The sequence below is a fragment of the Zalophus californianus genome, chromosome 14 (assembly GCF_009762305.2).
Source record: "Zalophus californianus isolate mZalCal1 chromosome 14, mZalCal1.pri.v2, whole genome shotgun sequence".
In the NCBI taxonomy this organism is placed as follows: Eukaryota; Metazoa; Chordata; class Mammalia; order Carnivora; family Otariidae; genus Zalophus; species Zalophus californianus.
In genome coordinates, this window is record NC_045608.1 from 18,743,528 (window position 1) to 18,760,563 (window position 17,036).

At 42.5% G+C, this 17,036-nt stretch overlaps 1 protein-coding gene across 4 annotated transcripts in view; it reads left to right on the top strand.

Annotated features, from left to right (window-relative positions):
• ANKRD13A (ankyrin repeat domain 13A) overlaps positions 1 to 17,036 on the top strand; it is a 32,158-nt gene that overhangs the window by 823 nt on the left and 14,299 nt on the right. For 3 of the 4 annotated variants that reach the window (XR_003516927.1, XM_027576246.1, XM_027576245.1), the window contains exons 2-7: positions 2,411 to 2,473; positions 10,431 to 10,563; positions 11,351 to 11,475; positions 13,897 to 13,942; positions 15,127 to 15,270; positions 15,941 to 16,130. Coding sequence is in view for 3 of the 4 variants with exons in the window: in XM_027576246.1 (XP_027432047.1) it covers positions 2,411 to 2,473; positions 10,431 to 10,563; positions 11,351 to 11,475; positions 13,897 to 13,942; positions 15,127 to 15,270; positions 15,941 to 16,130 (701 nt within the window). In the remaining variant the exon portion in view is untranslated. The remainder of the gene's footprint in view (positions 1 to 2,410; positions 2,474 to 10,430; positions 10,564 to 11,350; positions 11,476 to 13,896; positions 13,943 to 15,126; positions 15,271 to 15,940; positions 16,131 to 17,036) is intronic. The other variant, XM_027576247.1, reaches the window with a different exon arrangement.

Sequence of the window (17,036 nt, forward strand, 5' to 3'; positions counted from 1 at the left end):
TTCCCTTTCTGGCCCAGGGAGGCTGATACATACCAAAGTTTGAGAGTCACGGGTGCACAGGATCCTTAAAATCCCTTCCTATCCTCGAATGCTTTCCTTGTCTTTTATTTATTGCTGTCTCTTTAAAGCAGTGGTTCTCAGTTGGAGGTGATTTTTGAACACCTCCCCACCTCCAATGGTAATGCATGGAGAGAGTTTCGGTCGTTACCCGTGCAGAATGGGGGCTACTGGGATCTTAGCGGTAGAGGCCAGGGATGCTGCTCACCATCCTACAGTGCACAAGACAGCTCTCCACAACTGAGAATTATCTGGTCCAAAATGTCAGTAGTGTTATGCTTGAGAAACCCTGCTTTTAAAGGCATCTCAACAAGTCTGGGAATTATTGGTGCCCTCAACTTACAAGCTAATATACTTAGCAGTTAGGATAAGGATTTGTAATTATTTGGTGTATTTCTTGTTGACTTTGAAATCCTTATTTTTGAATGGCTCAAAATTGATGCTATCATTGTCAAGAAATTTTAGAGAAAAAGGAGCACTTTTGGTTGGCAAAAATTGAGCAAGGTCAGCATCACCCGGTTTGGTGAATGGTTACTGCTAGGTGAGTGTGTTCTTGCACCCTGCTATATTTTTTAAAAAATCTGTTGAGCACTTGCTGGAAGTCAAGAGTTGCTCTTTTTTCATTTAAATCCTCTGTCCAGACAGAATAAACTTTTATTGTGAGAGTCATTGGTCTTAATTAGATCACGCCCCCAGAGTAGATGATTCACCATTAGGTGTCCCAGTATACCTGGTGATTTCATTCCCTTTCTGTTACTAGATGTGGTGCAGAGGGAATCCTCCATCATTTTGCTCTCAGCTCTAAGTGTTCTCACCTTGGACACTTGAAAAACGACCAGACAATCCTGCTGTGTTGTGCATCTGCACTTCCTCAGTATCGGTGCTGCCCCAGCTTCTTGTGAAATACCGAGATAAAGTACAAAAGAAGTCACAGAACTAAACTCCCTTTTGATAGAGAAGTTCATTGCCATCATTAAGCCACATACTCTTTCAATACTGATTTCTGAAAACAGTAGGCTTTCTATTCATTGGAGGTGAAGAAAAGAGCTTGAATGAAGTGTAGTTTTTCTTTATAGAAAAACTTGTTTGATAAGAACACGGTCTTGGGTTTACAATCTGAAATGTGGCATAGTTGAATTCTCTCCTTTTCCTGTAGGCTGTAATTCATTGAAAGTTCTCTGTGCCTCTTCCTCGAAAAATGTTAAGGACATTCGTGATCAGAGAATTATAATTCTGTAGCAGATTTTCCTGGAGTAAATTAGATCCTTCACACTTTATACTGTCAAGGCGGGGGCGGGGTCAAAGGAAGAATATGCATACTTACTAATTATTTGGTTTTGACTTTGTTATTGTTTATCCCCGTAGATCATTTCATAGTATACCAGTCCTCTCTGAGTAAGAGGTAGTTGAAGCCGATTCATAAAGAACATCTTTACCGTGAAAGCTTGACTGTCATGACCACATAATCTAATCTCAATCCTGAAACTTGGCCATTGAAGGGGTAGAGATGGGGCTGGCTTCAAGGGTGTGCTACGTGTGCTCAGAAGGGGTATGCTTGGTATAATGCTCTGCTGTCACCATCTTGAAATTCTTTTTTTTTTTTTAAGATTATTTATTTGAGAGAGAGAGAGCAAGACAGCGTGGGAGGGGGGTGGAGGGAGAGAGAGAGAATCTTGAGCAGACTCCCTGCTGAGCGTGGAGCCCGACTCCATCTCACCACCCTGAGATCTGACCTGAGCCGAAATCAAGAGTTGGAGCCTTAACCAACTGAGCCACCCAGGCGGCCCCACCGTCTTGAAATTCTTCATTTTTTTTTTTTTGAACAAGGAGCTTTGCGTTTTCATTTTTCACTGGGCCCTGCAAATTATGTAACTGGTTCAGGGTTAAGAAGTTATTCATTGATATCATTAAAATATGTGGCAGGAAATATTTTGTTGCTTTCATATTTGTCAAGATCCTCTTGATTATGAAACAACTACGGACTTCTGTGACTTGGAGGGAGTTGGGTTAATGGCCAGTACTAATACTGGTAACGTTGTGAGCTTGGGCAAGTTATTTACCCTTGCTGAACTGTTTTATCATCTGTAAAAATAGGGAGAGTAGCACTGAAAGTCTACCGTACATTTGTCAGGCATTGTGCTGAAATGTTTTCCGTGCAATTTTAGATTTAATTCTCACACTGCCTTGGAGTGAATGCTTTCACGATTCCCATTTTACAGATAAGGAAACCAGATAAGGTGGAGACGCTCAGTTGCCTGCTTAGCCTGTGGCTGAACCAGGGTGTGAACCCAGAAAGTCAGACTCTGTCCTAATGCTGTATTCTTAACCCTTGCATTCTGCTTCTTTCCGTAAGAGTCCCTCCAGTTCAGAATCGTGGAAAATAAGGCAGAGAACAGATGTGGAAGCGCGGCACATAGTAAGTGAGAGTAATCCCATTTATCATCGTTGCTGCTGTGATTATGATAATCTTCCTGGGCATTCAGTTTCTTTTATGTATGCCCCAGTTTTTCTGCAAGGGACGTGTCCTGGCTGCATAGTTAAAAACAAAAAATTTCTATCACCCCAGCAATACAACCAACTGTTTCACTTAGTGTTTTGTTTGCCAGTGGGCTTCTGCTCTCTGTTCCTTCCTTCCTCCCATCCCACGAGTGAGCCTCGAAGCAGGCACACCGGTAGCTGTAAGGATTGTATTTTGTTCTAGGAAAAACAGCACAGAAGGAATCAAGTTTATCCAGATGAAGAGGGTAGGCGCGTTTCCGAGTGTGCGTGAGTCAGCCCCCACCCCAAGGTCTTGCTGAGAGCTGGAGTGTGGAGTTTGCCAGCTCTGCAGTTGTTTCAAGCTTTCCAAGTTGGCTCAGCAGAGACGCTTTATTAAGTGCCTCTTAACGCATCAGCTCTACTGTCTTTAATATTCAGTGGGGCCTTGAAGTCGGTGCAGTGGAAATGATTTTGTGTCACGTTTGTGTTGTCTGTCATTTAGCTAGAGAGGTCTGTTAAACATCCCTGGCGTTCTTATGGATGCTGGGAGAGTGAGTGAACACTTAAGGGGACATAGGCAAAGGTCATTCAGTGCACCTTAGATGGGGGGAGACCCAGGACTGAGTAGAGTGGAGGGTGGCAGATGAGGCCTGACTCTAGGGCCAGGCCCCAGTGAGGAAGCCAGCAGGTGAGAGTGTACCATCAGGCAAAGAGGAAGAGGGTGTTCTAGGCGGCAGCAGTCCTCAGAGCTTGACAGGGAGCTACCCTGGGGTTGTTGCCCCAGTCTACAGCAGGCCAAGTGGGGCACTGGGCACACATTCAGGTTGGTGCCTGTTGGCTGGAGGCCTTCCAGGAGCCAGGGGCCAAGCATCCAAGATGAAGAGCTAGAGCCTGCTCTCACGTACTCCCCCTTGGCCCTCGGGGGCTCAAGCTCACTTGAAGGAACTATGCCTATGGATACCATTTCCCGCCTGACTTGGCAGGGGCGGGGGGTGGGGGTGGGGGTGGTCAGTTTGGGCTACAGCTGCAGAGGACCAGGGCAGCCTGAGATGCACAGGAATGAGGGTGGACTTCTGGAGAGAATGGAAGGCCAGTTAGCAGCCTCTTGCTGGAGGCCCCCCCCCCCCCCCCCCCCCCCCCCCCCCCGCCGCCTGCCAGAGGTAACAGTGATGGTTGATGAAGGACTTACATTGTGTTGGGTTTGGAGGCACAGAAGGGTTGGTTAATGCACCTGAGGCTAGTCAGGGGCCTGGACGTGGGCCTGTTGTCTGGCTCTGCAGCCTGCACTCAAAGCTTGGGCTTTTACTGCCTCAGGAGGGCAGCAGGATGAAAACAAGGCTTTGAGCCAGCAAAGTCAGTGGGCTTAAATTAGCAATTAGGATGGGGACATGCAGAAATCTCACTGCTTTTTTTCTTTGGGGGCACTATTATAGTTTGAAGGGGTGGGTGTTTTTAATTTGGTATAGTTCATGACTGAAGAAACATAAAGGAAAAACTGAAATGATCAGCTTCCAGTGTGAATTCCAGTTTAATTCTGAACGCTCTTGCTCACTGAACTAATGTCATTGGTTAGAGACCCTAAGCCCTACTATAAACTGTAATGAAATCTGAACAGATCCCTTTTAGGAAGAAACTGACCGCTTATATGCACTCCATAATGTGGGTGTATGATAATAAGAGCTATTTCTTCTTAGTGCTTCTTTACAGGGTTAGTATTATGCCTTTACTCTTGTAAGAACTCTGTAAGGTCGGGGTTTTTTATTCCCAGTTTACAAGGGAGCAGACTGAAGCTCTGGAGAAATTAAACAACTCATCAAACAGTATATAGATGATAGATTCGTTTTATGTATTACATAAAGCACATACATAGATAGGTTTTTTTCAAACATCTTTATTGAGCTGTAATTCACTAATCATACAATTCACCCATTAAAGTATATCACTCAGTGGTTTTTTTTTTTTTAAAGATTTTATTTATTTGAGAGAGAGAAAGAGAGAGAGAAACAGCATGAGAGGGGAGAAGGTCAGAGGGAGAAGCAGGCTCCCCACTGAGCCGGGAGCCTGATGTGGGACTCAATCCCAGGACTCCGGGATCATGACCTGAGCCGAAGGCAGTCGCTTAACCAACCGAGCCACCCAGGCGCCCTCACTCAGTGGTTTTTAGCGTCTTCACTGAGTTGTGCAACCATCACCACCATCAAATTCCAGACATTTTCATCTCCCCAGAAAGAAACCCCGGGCCCTGTAGTCACTCTGCATTTCCCCTCCACCCCTTCAGCTCCAGGCTATCGCTAATTTACTTGCTGTCTCTCTAGATTTGCCTATTCTGGACATTTCCTATAGATGGAGTCCTATGATATGTGGTCTTTTGTGTCTGGCTTCTTTTACTTACCATGTTTGTGAGGTTCATCCACACTGTGGCACATATCAGTCCTTCATTCCTTTTTATGGCCGAATAGTATTCCCCTGTCTGGGTGTACGTCATTTTGTTTATCCATTTACCAGTTGATGGATATTTGTCCCCGCCCCCCTTTTTTGTTATATGAATAATGCTGTATGCATATTCGTGTATAAGTTTTCATATGGGTGTATGTTTTTATTTCGCTTGGGTAAATACCCATGAGGGAATTGCTGGGTCATATGGTCACTCTATGTTTGACTTTTCGAGGCCCTGCCAACCGTTTTTCAAATTGGCTGCACCATTTTACATTCCCACCAGCCGTGCATGAGGGTTTCGTTTCTCCACATCTTTGTCCACACTTGTTATTCTTTTTGATTGTAGTCATCCTAGTGGGTGTGAAGTGGTATCTCATTGTGGTTTTGACTGACATTTCCCTAGTGATGAGTGAAATTGAGCCTCTTTTAATGTACTCCTTGGCATTGGCATATCGTCTTTGAAGAAATGTCTATTCCAAATCCTTTGCCCATTTAAAAATTGGGTTGTCTATTTATTCTTGAGAAGTTAAAGTTCTTCATACATTCTGGATACTAACTAGCCCCTTATCAGATAAATGACTTGCAAATATTTTTTCCCCTTCTGTGGGATGTCTTTTTACTTCATGGTATCACGTGAAGTACAAAAATTTTCAATTCTGATGAAGTGCAATTTATCTGTATTTTCTTTTGTCTCTTATGTTTTTGGTGTTATATCTAAGAACGTTTTGCCCAACCCAAGGTCACAAAGATGAAGTCTGTTTTCTTCTAAGAGTTTTATCGTTTTAGCTCTTCCATTTGGGTTTATGATCAATTTAGAGCTAATTTTCATGTATCATATATATAAAACTTCATTCTTTTGTATGTGCATATCCAGTTGTTCAAGCACCACTTGCTGAAAAGACTTTTATTTTTTTTTTAAAGATTTTATTTATTTGACAGAGAGAGAGACAGTGAGAGAGGGAACACAAGCAGGGGGTGTGGGAGAGGGAGAAGCAGGCTTCCCGCCGAGCAGAGAGCCCAATGTGGGACTCGATCCCAGGACCCTGGGATCATGACCTAAGCCAAAAGCAGACGCCTAACCAACAGAGCCACCCAGGCGCCCTCAGTTTGGGGAGTAGGGACATCTTAAATATTAAGTCTTCTGAACCACGAACATGCGATGTTTTTCCATTTATTTAGGTCTTAATTTCTTTCAACGATGCCTTACCGTTTTCAGAGTTTATGTTTTGTACTTTTGTTATTTATTCCAAAATGTTTTATTCTTTTTGGTGCTATTGTAAATAGAATTGTTTTCATAATTTCATTTTCAGTTGTTAGTGTATAGAGAGACAGTTGATTTTGTTTCATTTTTTAAAACTAAGTATAATTAACACACAATGTTGTATTAATTTCAGGTGTACAACGTATTGATTCAACAGTCCTGTACATTTTCAGTGCTCACCATGATAAGTGTAGTCACCATCTGTCACCAAACAACGTTATTACAATATTATTGACCATATTCCATATTCCATTATTGACCACCGTTCCATATGGAATATGGCACAAAATCTTTGTGCCTTACTTATTTTATAACTGGAAGTTTGTATATTTTAGTCCCCTTTATCTGTTTTACCCATCTCTCCACTTACTTCCCCTCTGACAACAACCAGTTTGTTCTCTGAGCAATATAATTGATTTTAAATTGATCTTGTATCTTCCAACCTTGCTGAACTCCTTTGTTTGTTCTAACCCTTTAGTGGATACCTTAGGATTTTCTATATATAAGATCATGTCATCTGTGAATAGAGATTTACTTCTTCCTTTCTAATCTGGATGCCTTTTCTTTCTTTTTCTTGCCATATTGCCCTGGTTAGAACGTCTAGTACGGTACTGAATAGAAGAGACGGAAGAGAACATCCTTGTCTTGTTCCTTATCTTAGGGGGAAGGCATCCAGTCTTTCACCATTAAGATAATGTTAGCTGTGGGTGTTCATAATTGGGTGCTCTTTGAGGAAATTCCCTTCTATTTCTAGTTTGTTGAGTGTTTCCTGTTTTTTATTTTTATTTTGTATCATGAAGGGGTGTTGGATTTTGTCAAATGCTTTTTCTCCATTGTCTTAGCCTTGTTTGGGTCTCTGTAACAAAATACCATAGACTGGGTAGTTTATAAATAATAGAAATTTATTTCTTAAAGTTCAGGAGGCTCACAAGATTTAGTGTGGTGGCTGGAGAGGGCTCTCTTCCTGGTTCATAGCAGGAGCTTTCCAGCTGTGTCCTCACATGGTAAAAGTGGGTCTAGCAAGCTCTCTGGGGCCTCTTTTATTAAGACACTAACGCCATTCATGAGAGCCTCACACTCATGACCTAAGTGCCCCCCGCAAAGGCCCCACTTTACCATCATCTTTGAAAGTTAGGATTTCAACATAAGAATGTAGACTACAGTGGGGCGCCTGGGTGGCTCAGTCGTTGGGCGTCTGCCTTCGGCTCGGGTTATGATCCCAGGGTCCTGGGATCGAGCCCCACATCGGTCTCCCTGCTCCGCAAGAAGCCTGCTTCTCCTTCTCCTGCTCCCCCTGCTTGTGTTCCTGCTCTTGCTGTGTCTCTCTCTGTGTCAAATAAATAAATAAAAAATCTTAAAAAAAAAAAAAGAATGTAGACTACAGTTAGACCACAGCATGCATCTATTGAGATAATCATGTGTTATTTTATTTTATTCTATTAATATGCTGTGTTATTAATTATCAGATGTTAAACCACCTTTGCATTTGAGATAAATCTTACTTGGTCTTGGTGTTTAATAATCCTTTTTATGGGTTGCTAAATTTGTTTTGCTAATATATTGTTGAGGATTTTGCACCCATATTCATTAGAGGTATTGGTCTGTGGTTTTCTTTCTTTGGTAATGTGTTTGTTATCAGGATAATACTGGGCTCATAAAACAAGTTGGGAATTTTTCCTTTATCTTCTATTTTTTTTTATTTTTGGAAGTTTGTGAAGAATTGATATTAATTCTTTGAATGTTTGGCAGAATTCACCAGTGAAGCCATCTGGGCCTGAGCATTTTTTAAAGTTTAAAAATTACTGATTCAATCTCTTGTTACAAATTTATTCAGATTTTCTGTTTTTTCTTAAGTCAGTGTTGCTAGTTTACGTCTGTCTAGGAATATGTGCCTTTCATTTAAGTCTCTGTTGGCATACAGTTCACAGTATTCCTTTTATTTTTTTTAAAGATTTTACTTATTTGAGAGAGAAAGAGAGAGATTGAGAGAACGAGTGGGAGGAGGGGCAGAGGGAGAAGCAGGTTCCCTGCAGAGCAGGGAGGGAGCCCGATGCGGGACTCGATCCCAGGACCTTGGGATCATGACCTGAGCCGAAGGCAGACGCTTCACCGACTGAGCCCCCCGGGCGCCCCGCAGTATTCCTTTTAAACACTTTGTGTTTCCGTAGAGTTGGTAGTGATATCCCTTCTTTCATTTCCGCTTTTGGTAACTGGAGTGTTCTCTCTTTCTTTCCTGGTCAATCTAGCTGAAAGTTTATCAATTTTGTTGATATTTACCAAGAACAAATTTTTGGTTTTGTTGCTTTTTCTGTATTGATTTGCTGCTCTCTGTTTTGCTGATTTCCACTTGAATCATCCACTATTTTTAATCCCAGTCACCGTAATACAGTATTTTTCCTCCCTTCTCTCTTTTCACATGAGAAAGAGGTGCAGGAGGCTCTGAAGAGCTACAGTCAGCATTGCAAAATGTGCTGCTGTCGGGCTCATACGTACTTTTTTTCCCTGTGGTCCAAACTAGGAAAAAGTCAGGTACTTAATGTATTTGGCTTTGATTTTACACATCATTTCTAGTGGTTGCCCAGGAGCTTGAGTGTCAGTCCTTGGTCTGAGATGTTTTGTTTTGGGGTGTGAATTACATTAAATAGAATTTCCCTTTTTTGTGTGACAAGTATTGTTAAACATCTCCTCTATATCAGGCAGTGTGCTAAACCCAGCACCTTTCCCGTAAACTGAACTTGTTAGGTGAGGAAACAGTTTATATAACAGATAAGTAAAGAGGCAGTGAATTTGCTAATTATTTCTCTCTTGCTAAACTTCAATCTTTAGCTAGATTACTGTTTTAAAAACAATGGTTTACTGCAGATTAGAGACCAGGGTGGTGGAAGCTAGGAAATACGAGACTTGGATCCCGCCCTTTGGAAGAGTATCAGTGTCTCTAGTGAGAGAGACAAAAGCCATACCCTTGGGGAAAGCCAGGGAATCCTGGGAGGTGGTGTGGGCCCCATTCCAGGAGATGTGTTGGTATTCCAGCGCCGGAGAGAACGCTGAGGCCTGGGATTGGTCCAGGGGGACATGTGCTCGCTTAGCAGAATGTCTTCGGCCACTGCTGTCATTCCTTGAGAACAGTCCCTGTCTTCACTGCATGCCAGCCATGATGCACTTTGCAAAACAGGGAGGTTCAGTAGCTGTTGGGCAGTAGCTATTTAGCTCTGCTTACCTTTCTCCCCTGTGGCCAGTAAGTGGAACATTCTGGATATCTTTGGAGGCTGCAGTTAAAGCCTGTACAACAACTAGCATCTCAAATCAAGATAAAAGCACATTTCCTGAGAAGTATTTGAGCACTTAAAACGTTTTACATCCCAGAAGTCCCATGGTAGTTTCTTGTGTCCTTGGAAGAACGTTCAGAATCCTGTTTGGAAGGCAGCATTCGGTCATTCAGGCCGGGCTCACACCACCAGAGAAACTGCCACTTGGCTCTCCACCCAGTGCAGGTGGCGGAAGGAGGGCCGGGATACGAATGAAGAGTAAAAGCCAAATGGCTCTGCCCAGCATGGGGAAGAAAACCTTCGAGGGGAAAGAGACCACAGTGGCATGTGTTTGTTCTCACATTCACCTAGAAACATGTCCACATCCACGTCTGGCGGATCACACTCATTGCAGGACCTGTGGATGCTGCTACTTCACGGTGCTCAGAACTCCATACACAGTAATGAGAGTGGCGTTCTGAGGGGGACCCAGCTAGAGAATGTGATTTTATTCTGACCCAAATGACCTTCTGTACTTTGAGTTTTGCTTAAAGTCCTCCACTTCCTGGTCTAGACCCGGGTGCTGATATACGCTTGAGAAATCCCCCATGTTCGGTGTCAGAGGGTGGTTGCATTCATGAAAGCCCCTAGCCCCATTTAGACTTCATTTGAGTGCTGTTGCGAGCATAAGACATGCCTGATGATCGAGGCCTACAGTCCACGTTAACTTATTGGGCACTTCACTTTATAGAAAAAGGAACTCAGTAGTGATCATCTTTATTATGGCCCTCAAATTAATATTTCAACCACTCCCACACGCAAGCATTCTTTCTTCCATATAGTGTTGTAATTAATGTGTAATTTTCCACTTTATACTAAATTTTATCTCACACACATTTCCATGTTTTGATATAATATATACAATCTTATAAACGCCAGTGTTTACTTAACAGAATGTGGAGGCTCTGGATCCACGAGGTCGAACCTTATTGCACCTTGCTGTTTCTTTGGGACATTTGGAATCTGCTAGAGTCTTGCTCCGACATAAAGCAGATGTTACAAAAGAAAATCGTGAGGGATGGACAGGCAAGTATGCTTTTAAAATATCTGAAAGCCTTTTGTTTCGGTATCTCTTTCTGAATAAAGACCAGTCTCAATTATAATTGTCCTCAAGTTATCTTTTTCTTAAGACTCTTTGTCTCCTGGGAGTAGGGGCCAGGGCGAGGAGATGCGGGCCTGCAGCACAATGGTCCGAACTGTGTCCTGGCCAGAAGCCCTCAGTGAAGGGCGACTCCTATCCAGAAAGCAGCTCTCAGTTCAAACCCTTCCACCACATATGAGTGTGGAGGCCAGATTCCTCCTGAGGAATGTGATGGTAACTCCAGTGAATCTATCGGGATAGCCAAAATCAAAACGAAATTATGACTAAAAGTAGCCTTTTCCGGTGAAATCCGGGCACTTCACTTGCTTGCAAGCAATGAACTGTTGGTCAGAGTAATTCTGTGTTGGCTGAGCAAAGATACACCTAAGCCCTACCTGCCCGATCCACATGTAACCACGGTTGTGTGATCACACAGGTAAAGCCTGCTCTCTGAAGACACTGTCAGGATTTCAGAACCAGTGGTAAGAGAGGGGGTGCGGGGGGAGGATGGAAGTTGGTTTGCTCGAGAGGCTACGAGCGCTGTATTTTCTTTCCACTCAGTTAAGAGCTAGCGATAGCAATCATGGTCATAAAAGTAAGGTGGGATGTAGCCTCTCCCCCTCTTTGAAGAAAATGTTGGTCTTTGATCTACAGACTCTTTTCAAACTAGCTTAGGAGTTTGTCAGAGTCTGAGACTACTGAGTGATGAAGTTTCACCTCCTTGGTTTCCAGTTTTACATGAGGCTGTGAGCACCGGTGACCCCGAGATGGTGTACACTGTTCTTCAACATCGGGACTACCACAACACATCCATGGCCCTTGAAGGAGTTCCTGAGCTGCTCCAGAAAATTCTCGAGGTATCCAAAAAAAATGTGGCAATGCCATAATTTGAGTTAAATGCTGACAACATAGCTGGAGACATGGTTAGACATCCACTTGTACCTTCCTAACAGTTTAATGAATTGTAAATACAATCGTTTAGTACCAAAGAGCATTATTCCTTATCTATTAGACGTATGAGGTCTTTCACCGATTATGTTTCTATGTCACTAGACCTATCCTTTCTTTTTTTTTTTTTTTAAGATTTTATTTATTTATTTAATTGACAGAGAGAGAGAGAGAGAGAGACAGCGTGAGAGGGAACACAAGCAGGGGGAGTGGGAGAGGGAGAAGCAGGCTTCCAGCCAAGCAGGGAGTCTGATGCGGGGTTCGATCCCAGGACCCCGGGATCATGACCTGAGCCGAAGGCAGTCGCTTAACCAACGGAGCCACCCAGGCGCCCCTAGACCTATCCTTTCAAGTGCTGCTTAAAAATTATAACTTAAGACAAATGGACATCAAACAGTTTGTCTAGGTGCCTGTTTTCTTAACAGTGGCCTTCTGAACATAGGTCTTTTTGTTGTTGTTAAAGATTTTTATTTATTAGAGAGAGCATGAGAAGGGGGAGGGTCAGAGGGAGAAGCAGACTCCCCGCTGAGCAGGGACCCCCCCCCCCCGATGTGGGACTTGATCCCGGGACTCTAGGATCATGACCCGAGCTGAAGGCAGTCACTTAACCAACTGAGCCATTCAGGCGCCCCCGTAGGTCATCTTTTTTTTGAGAGAGAGAGTACACACATGCGAGTGAGGGCAGGGGGGTGGGGGAGGGGCAGAGGGAGAGAGAATCTTCAGCAGGCTCCACACCCAGTGTGAAGCCTGAGACAGGGCTCAATCTCACAACCCAGAGATCATGACCTGAGCTGAAATCAAGAGTCGGACACTTACCCGACTGAGCCACCCAGGCACCCCTGAGCATAGGTCATCTTGAGGAAATTGTGATGAGCATTGGTTACTGTACAGAGATTTCCAGGGCCTGCTGAGGCTCTGAAGTATGTATGCACCTTCTCCTTGCCACTTGTGTTGACTCTAGCCATTAGCCTTTCGTGACTTCTAATCTATTGGCTTAGTTTATTTACAGCCATTGGCTTTGGGCCAGTGAAGACAGTTATCTATCTGTGAATTAAAGTGTATGGACTCTTGACACTTGGAGTCATTTTTTTGAAAATTTACTTGTAGGCTCATGGACTATTTTGCATGATGGTTGCCATTCTCCAGAAAGTCTCTGTTACCTGCTAGAACCATCTTATGAGCCAATCGTGCAATGTTCTCAGGGCCACGGGAGACAAGAAAGTACCATGCTTCAATTTTTGTGTCATTTATTCTTAAGCACATAAGTGAGCTTCCCAAAATATCTCCAAAGATATTTGCTAGATAAATCCGCTTTACACTTTAGTCAACATGTTTCTTGAGAAAAATTAACGGCTCTATTGAGAAAAGGAACAACTTTGCTGTAAGACAATCACTGCTCATTATCTGAGCACTCTTTAAAAAATATATTTTTTTGACGCTCACGTTTTGTCTTTCAACATTTTCTCCTTAAAACAAGCCCCCCTTTCTTATCTGTTGCCCCTTGGAGAGCCTTTTGTCCATCACTGGAATCCTGGTTTCATTCTAGGGTAGATTCTTGGTCTTCCTTTCCTGTGCTTCTGTAAAAACCACGAGAAAGCCATGGCGGGGGCTGGGGGGAGGCAGGGAACAGAACAACACCTGGAATTTCTAGTATTTCTCTTACTGGATGGTAACTGTTGGATTTCTTAAGTAGCTCTCCAAGAACCTGCTGTAAGAATTTGGGGCAGGTCAGAAAGTCGTCCTAAACAGGGCTGCTCTGGTGGTGTAAACTTTTATAAAGTCAAATTCTAAAAATTGAAGAGGAAAATAAGGGCAAAAGTCTGTTAACTGGAGGGAACATCAGCTTCCTGGGGAGGTGATGTCTGGCAGCCTCTTCTGGTTCCGAGATCCAGTAAATATGAAGCACTTCCAGCACACAAAACCTGTTACAGTCTAGCTCCCCCATAGAATAGATGGAATTGATGTTTCTTTCTTTTTGTTCAGAATAGCCTGTTACCCACATTGCATGGCGGTGCTTAGGCCCACCTTCCAGGCTAATCTTTCTGCGACTGTTAGGAACCAGACTGAGTCCTAAATCAGATTTGATTTTATCCCTGTCTAACCTTGTTGCTCTCAGTTAACTTTATTAACCGTCTAGACATATTTTATATCGAGATAAAATAACAGCCTGCATATAAAATAAACATTTACTTTGATGGGTTTGCATTTTATGTTTCTTATTTTCTGTGTTCTTTCCTCCTTCTCCCCCTTTAAAACCTCATTAACCCTTACCATGTTTGTGTTCAGTTAATAGTGCTAAGGGTCATTTACTATAAATCTTTGTCCCTCAGGCTCCGGATTTCTATGTGCAGATGAAATGGGAATTCACCAGCTGGGGTGAGTGGCTCTGGGCTTGTAATTTATTTGTTTCCACATTTACCGAGCCTGAATATAAATTTATTTTTCCTTTATAAAAACTGAATATATATATATATATATTTAATCTAAATTGCATAGAAAAGAATAAGGAAAAACAGTCACCTATAATCCCATGTAAGCGCAACTACTGTTAATGCTTTGGATATTTTCCTTCTAGTTTTTTCCTCCATGTATAGGGATTTTTCTCCCGAGCATCTGTAAATATAATATATAGACAATTTTGTCTCTTCCTTTTGTCACTTAGAGCTGATGCCTGTCTATATTATTAGTTTTTTTTTAAACATCACTTTAAAGAGCTAAAATTTTAGTAAGTAGATTTATCATAATTTATTCCTCATTTCCTTATGTGGTTCAACTTGCTTTGTTTAAACTTGTTATTTTAAGGAAGAAGATGAGACAAATGTCGGGATAGGTTGGTGTTTTACAAAATGGATGTATTTCTCTAAAATCTTCTGTAAGACAAATTGACTGACAGTAATTTTCATAGATGTTCCAATTTTATTTCTTGTAGATCAGTTAATGACAGCTCTTAATTCCCAGGTTCCCAGCCATTTCACTCTGACTTCTCTATCAGGCAAGAAGTCATATTTGTAATGAAACATTTAAATGAAGTAAAAAGTATGTAACAGAAGAGAACTTCAGGTTCTTCTGGAAACCTTATGAGTTCTTTTCCAACGCCAATACATGCAGGTGACGCAGCCACAGATCTTAGCTGTTTTAGGTTTCATATTTTGAAGGGTGGATGTGGCAATGTGGCAGGCAGACCATGACCACGCGGCCGGAGCAGCAGATGTGAGCGACAAGTCCAGACGGACACGCTCCATAACCCTGATGGGGGTCAACGGTCACAGAGAGAGGTTCAGTTTTGGGATTGAGACTACCCTTGGGAGAGTCATTTGGAGTTTTCTCTGGACGAGACATACACCTGCCCTTTTATAAAGAGCTATAGAACAGAAGGTCCGCTTTTATTTTTTAGAAGTGACTTCCTGCATCCTCAGTGTGGGAGCCAAGCCCAGTTCTGTCTGATGGTCACCGTCATGCCACTGCTCTTCTTTTATTGAAGTCCCACTCCTGATTTCCTGGGCCTGTGTGTTCTGCTTGGCCCTCAGGTTTTTTTTCAGTAGTACGTTTCTCTTCTCTAGTGCCCTTGGTTTCTAGAATATGCCCGAATGACGTCTGTCGCATTTGGAAAAGTGGTGCCAAACTACGTGTGGATATCACATTGCTGGGATTTGAGAACATGAGCTGGATAAGAGGGAGGCGTAGTTTTATATTTAAGGGAGAAGGTGAGTGATTCTATTCTGTTTTCAAGTTAGAGTGATTTTTAACCATCAAAATGTGCTCGCATTCTTATGCTTTATCTGACCCTCTCTGGGGCTTTTTTTTTTTTCTTTTCCTTTTTTGGTTATTCTTGTTAACTTTTCAGCTCCCAATTCCTCAATTTCATTTCTTTTTTGGATAGTTCTCTTAATTCTCTTGCCCGTCTCATTTACCTACCACCCAACACTGTTACCCTTTTGACATGTGTCTGTCCCACATTCCTGAGCGTTTGAGTTTGAGACTCTGTCTTGTATCTCCTTACATTCCTTCCATAAGCAGGCGTGATCCTCCAAATGGAGGGTGAGAAAAATGGTATTGCCAGCCCAGCGTTGTGTGTAAACAATTTACAGTAATTATATAAACCATATATTTTAAAAAGTACACAGATGTATTGCCAATGAAGAAAGCAAATTGTTTTAAATGCGTGCAACTCTGGGGAAGATGGCCTTTGGGCTGTGGAAACTGGCCAGATAATCCCCGTGTAAGTAGGTAGTCAATAATCAATAGTCTTTGGGTTTTATCTGATAGCACTTGGGGAAGAAAATGTGAAAGATGATGCATTTTAACTTTTGAGGCTTCCTTGTTTTTGTGTCTTCCTTGCGTGGCGCTTAGTTATGTTCTTGTTCGCATTAACAGACAACCGGGCGGAGCTGATGGAAGTCAACCACGATGACAGAGTGGTCACCACTGAGCACTTTGACCTTTCCCAGGAAATGGAGCGCCTCACTCTGGACTTGATGAAGCCAAAAGGCAGGGAAGTTGAGAGGCGGCTCACAAGCCCAGTCATTAACACCAGCCTCGATACTAAAAATATTGCTTTTGAAAGGTACGCATTTAGGTTCTGTATTTTAACGTCTAATCCCTTTACTGCCGTCCTTAGTGGCATGTAGATATGAATCGGAAATTACGGGTGGATTGGGATTTTTCTAATATGGCATAATAAACAGTAGTGGGTTTTAATGTTGCTTTCTGTTCTAACCAAGTAGAAACCACAGATGACATCTTCTTTCATAGATCATTTTTATAGCACGTTGGTTATGTCTTGGAGAAATGTCTTCATATTCTTTTCCTTTCGATCGGATTTTATTTGAATTTTTTGTTTTGGTGTTTGGGGATCCAGAAGATTCCCTAGTCCCAAACCATGGAGCTTTGAGTTTCTGGAAGCTAGAATTGACCCAGTATTGATTGTGGTTGTACTAATATTAGTCAAATTCACACTTACCATATAGTTTTAATGTGGTCCTTTCCCCCTGTGAGGCCTAATAGTTTCGAGCAAGAGTTTGGAGGAGTTTTCAGTTCTATTCCAGATTCTACAAGAAGAAACTTCTGGAGAGGTTTGTGCCTTGGTTAACCAGGAGGAGAACAGTGTCTCTGGTCATCTGCCTCTGGGCCTTGCAGAGGCATGGAGAGCTTTTGAGTGTAGGGGAAGTAGAGGCTGTCAGAGCTATTGGCCTGAGTGTTTTTACCTCAGAACACACTGAGCTGAGGGAGTCTGCAAGAGCCCTGAGTGTTTGCCTAGGATGTCACATCCAACTCTCTGTAAACCAAAGCAGCATAGCCTGAGCTAATGTGGATACATATTATCCTGGATTTAGGCTTTCTTTACTCTTAATGAATATACTAACTTTCCTCTCTTTTTCTTTTCTGTGTTTCCATAAAATTAGTTCTTAAGACTGAGAATTTTCTGTTGAGTCAAATGTAAGACTGAAGTGCCCTTTTCTTCTAATTTAGA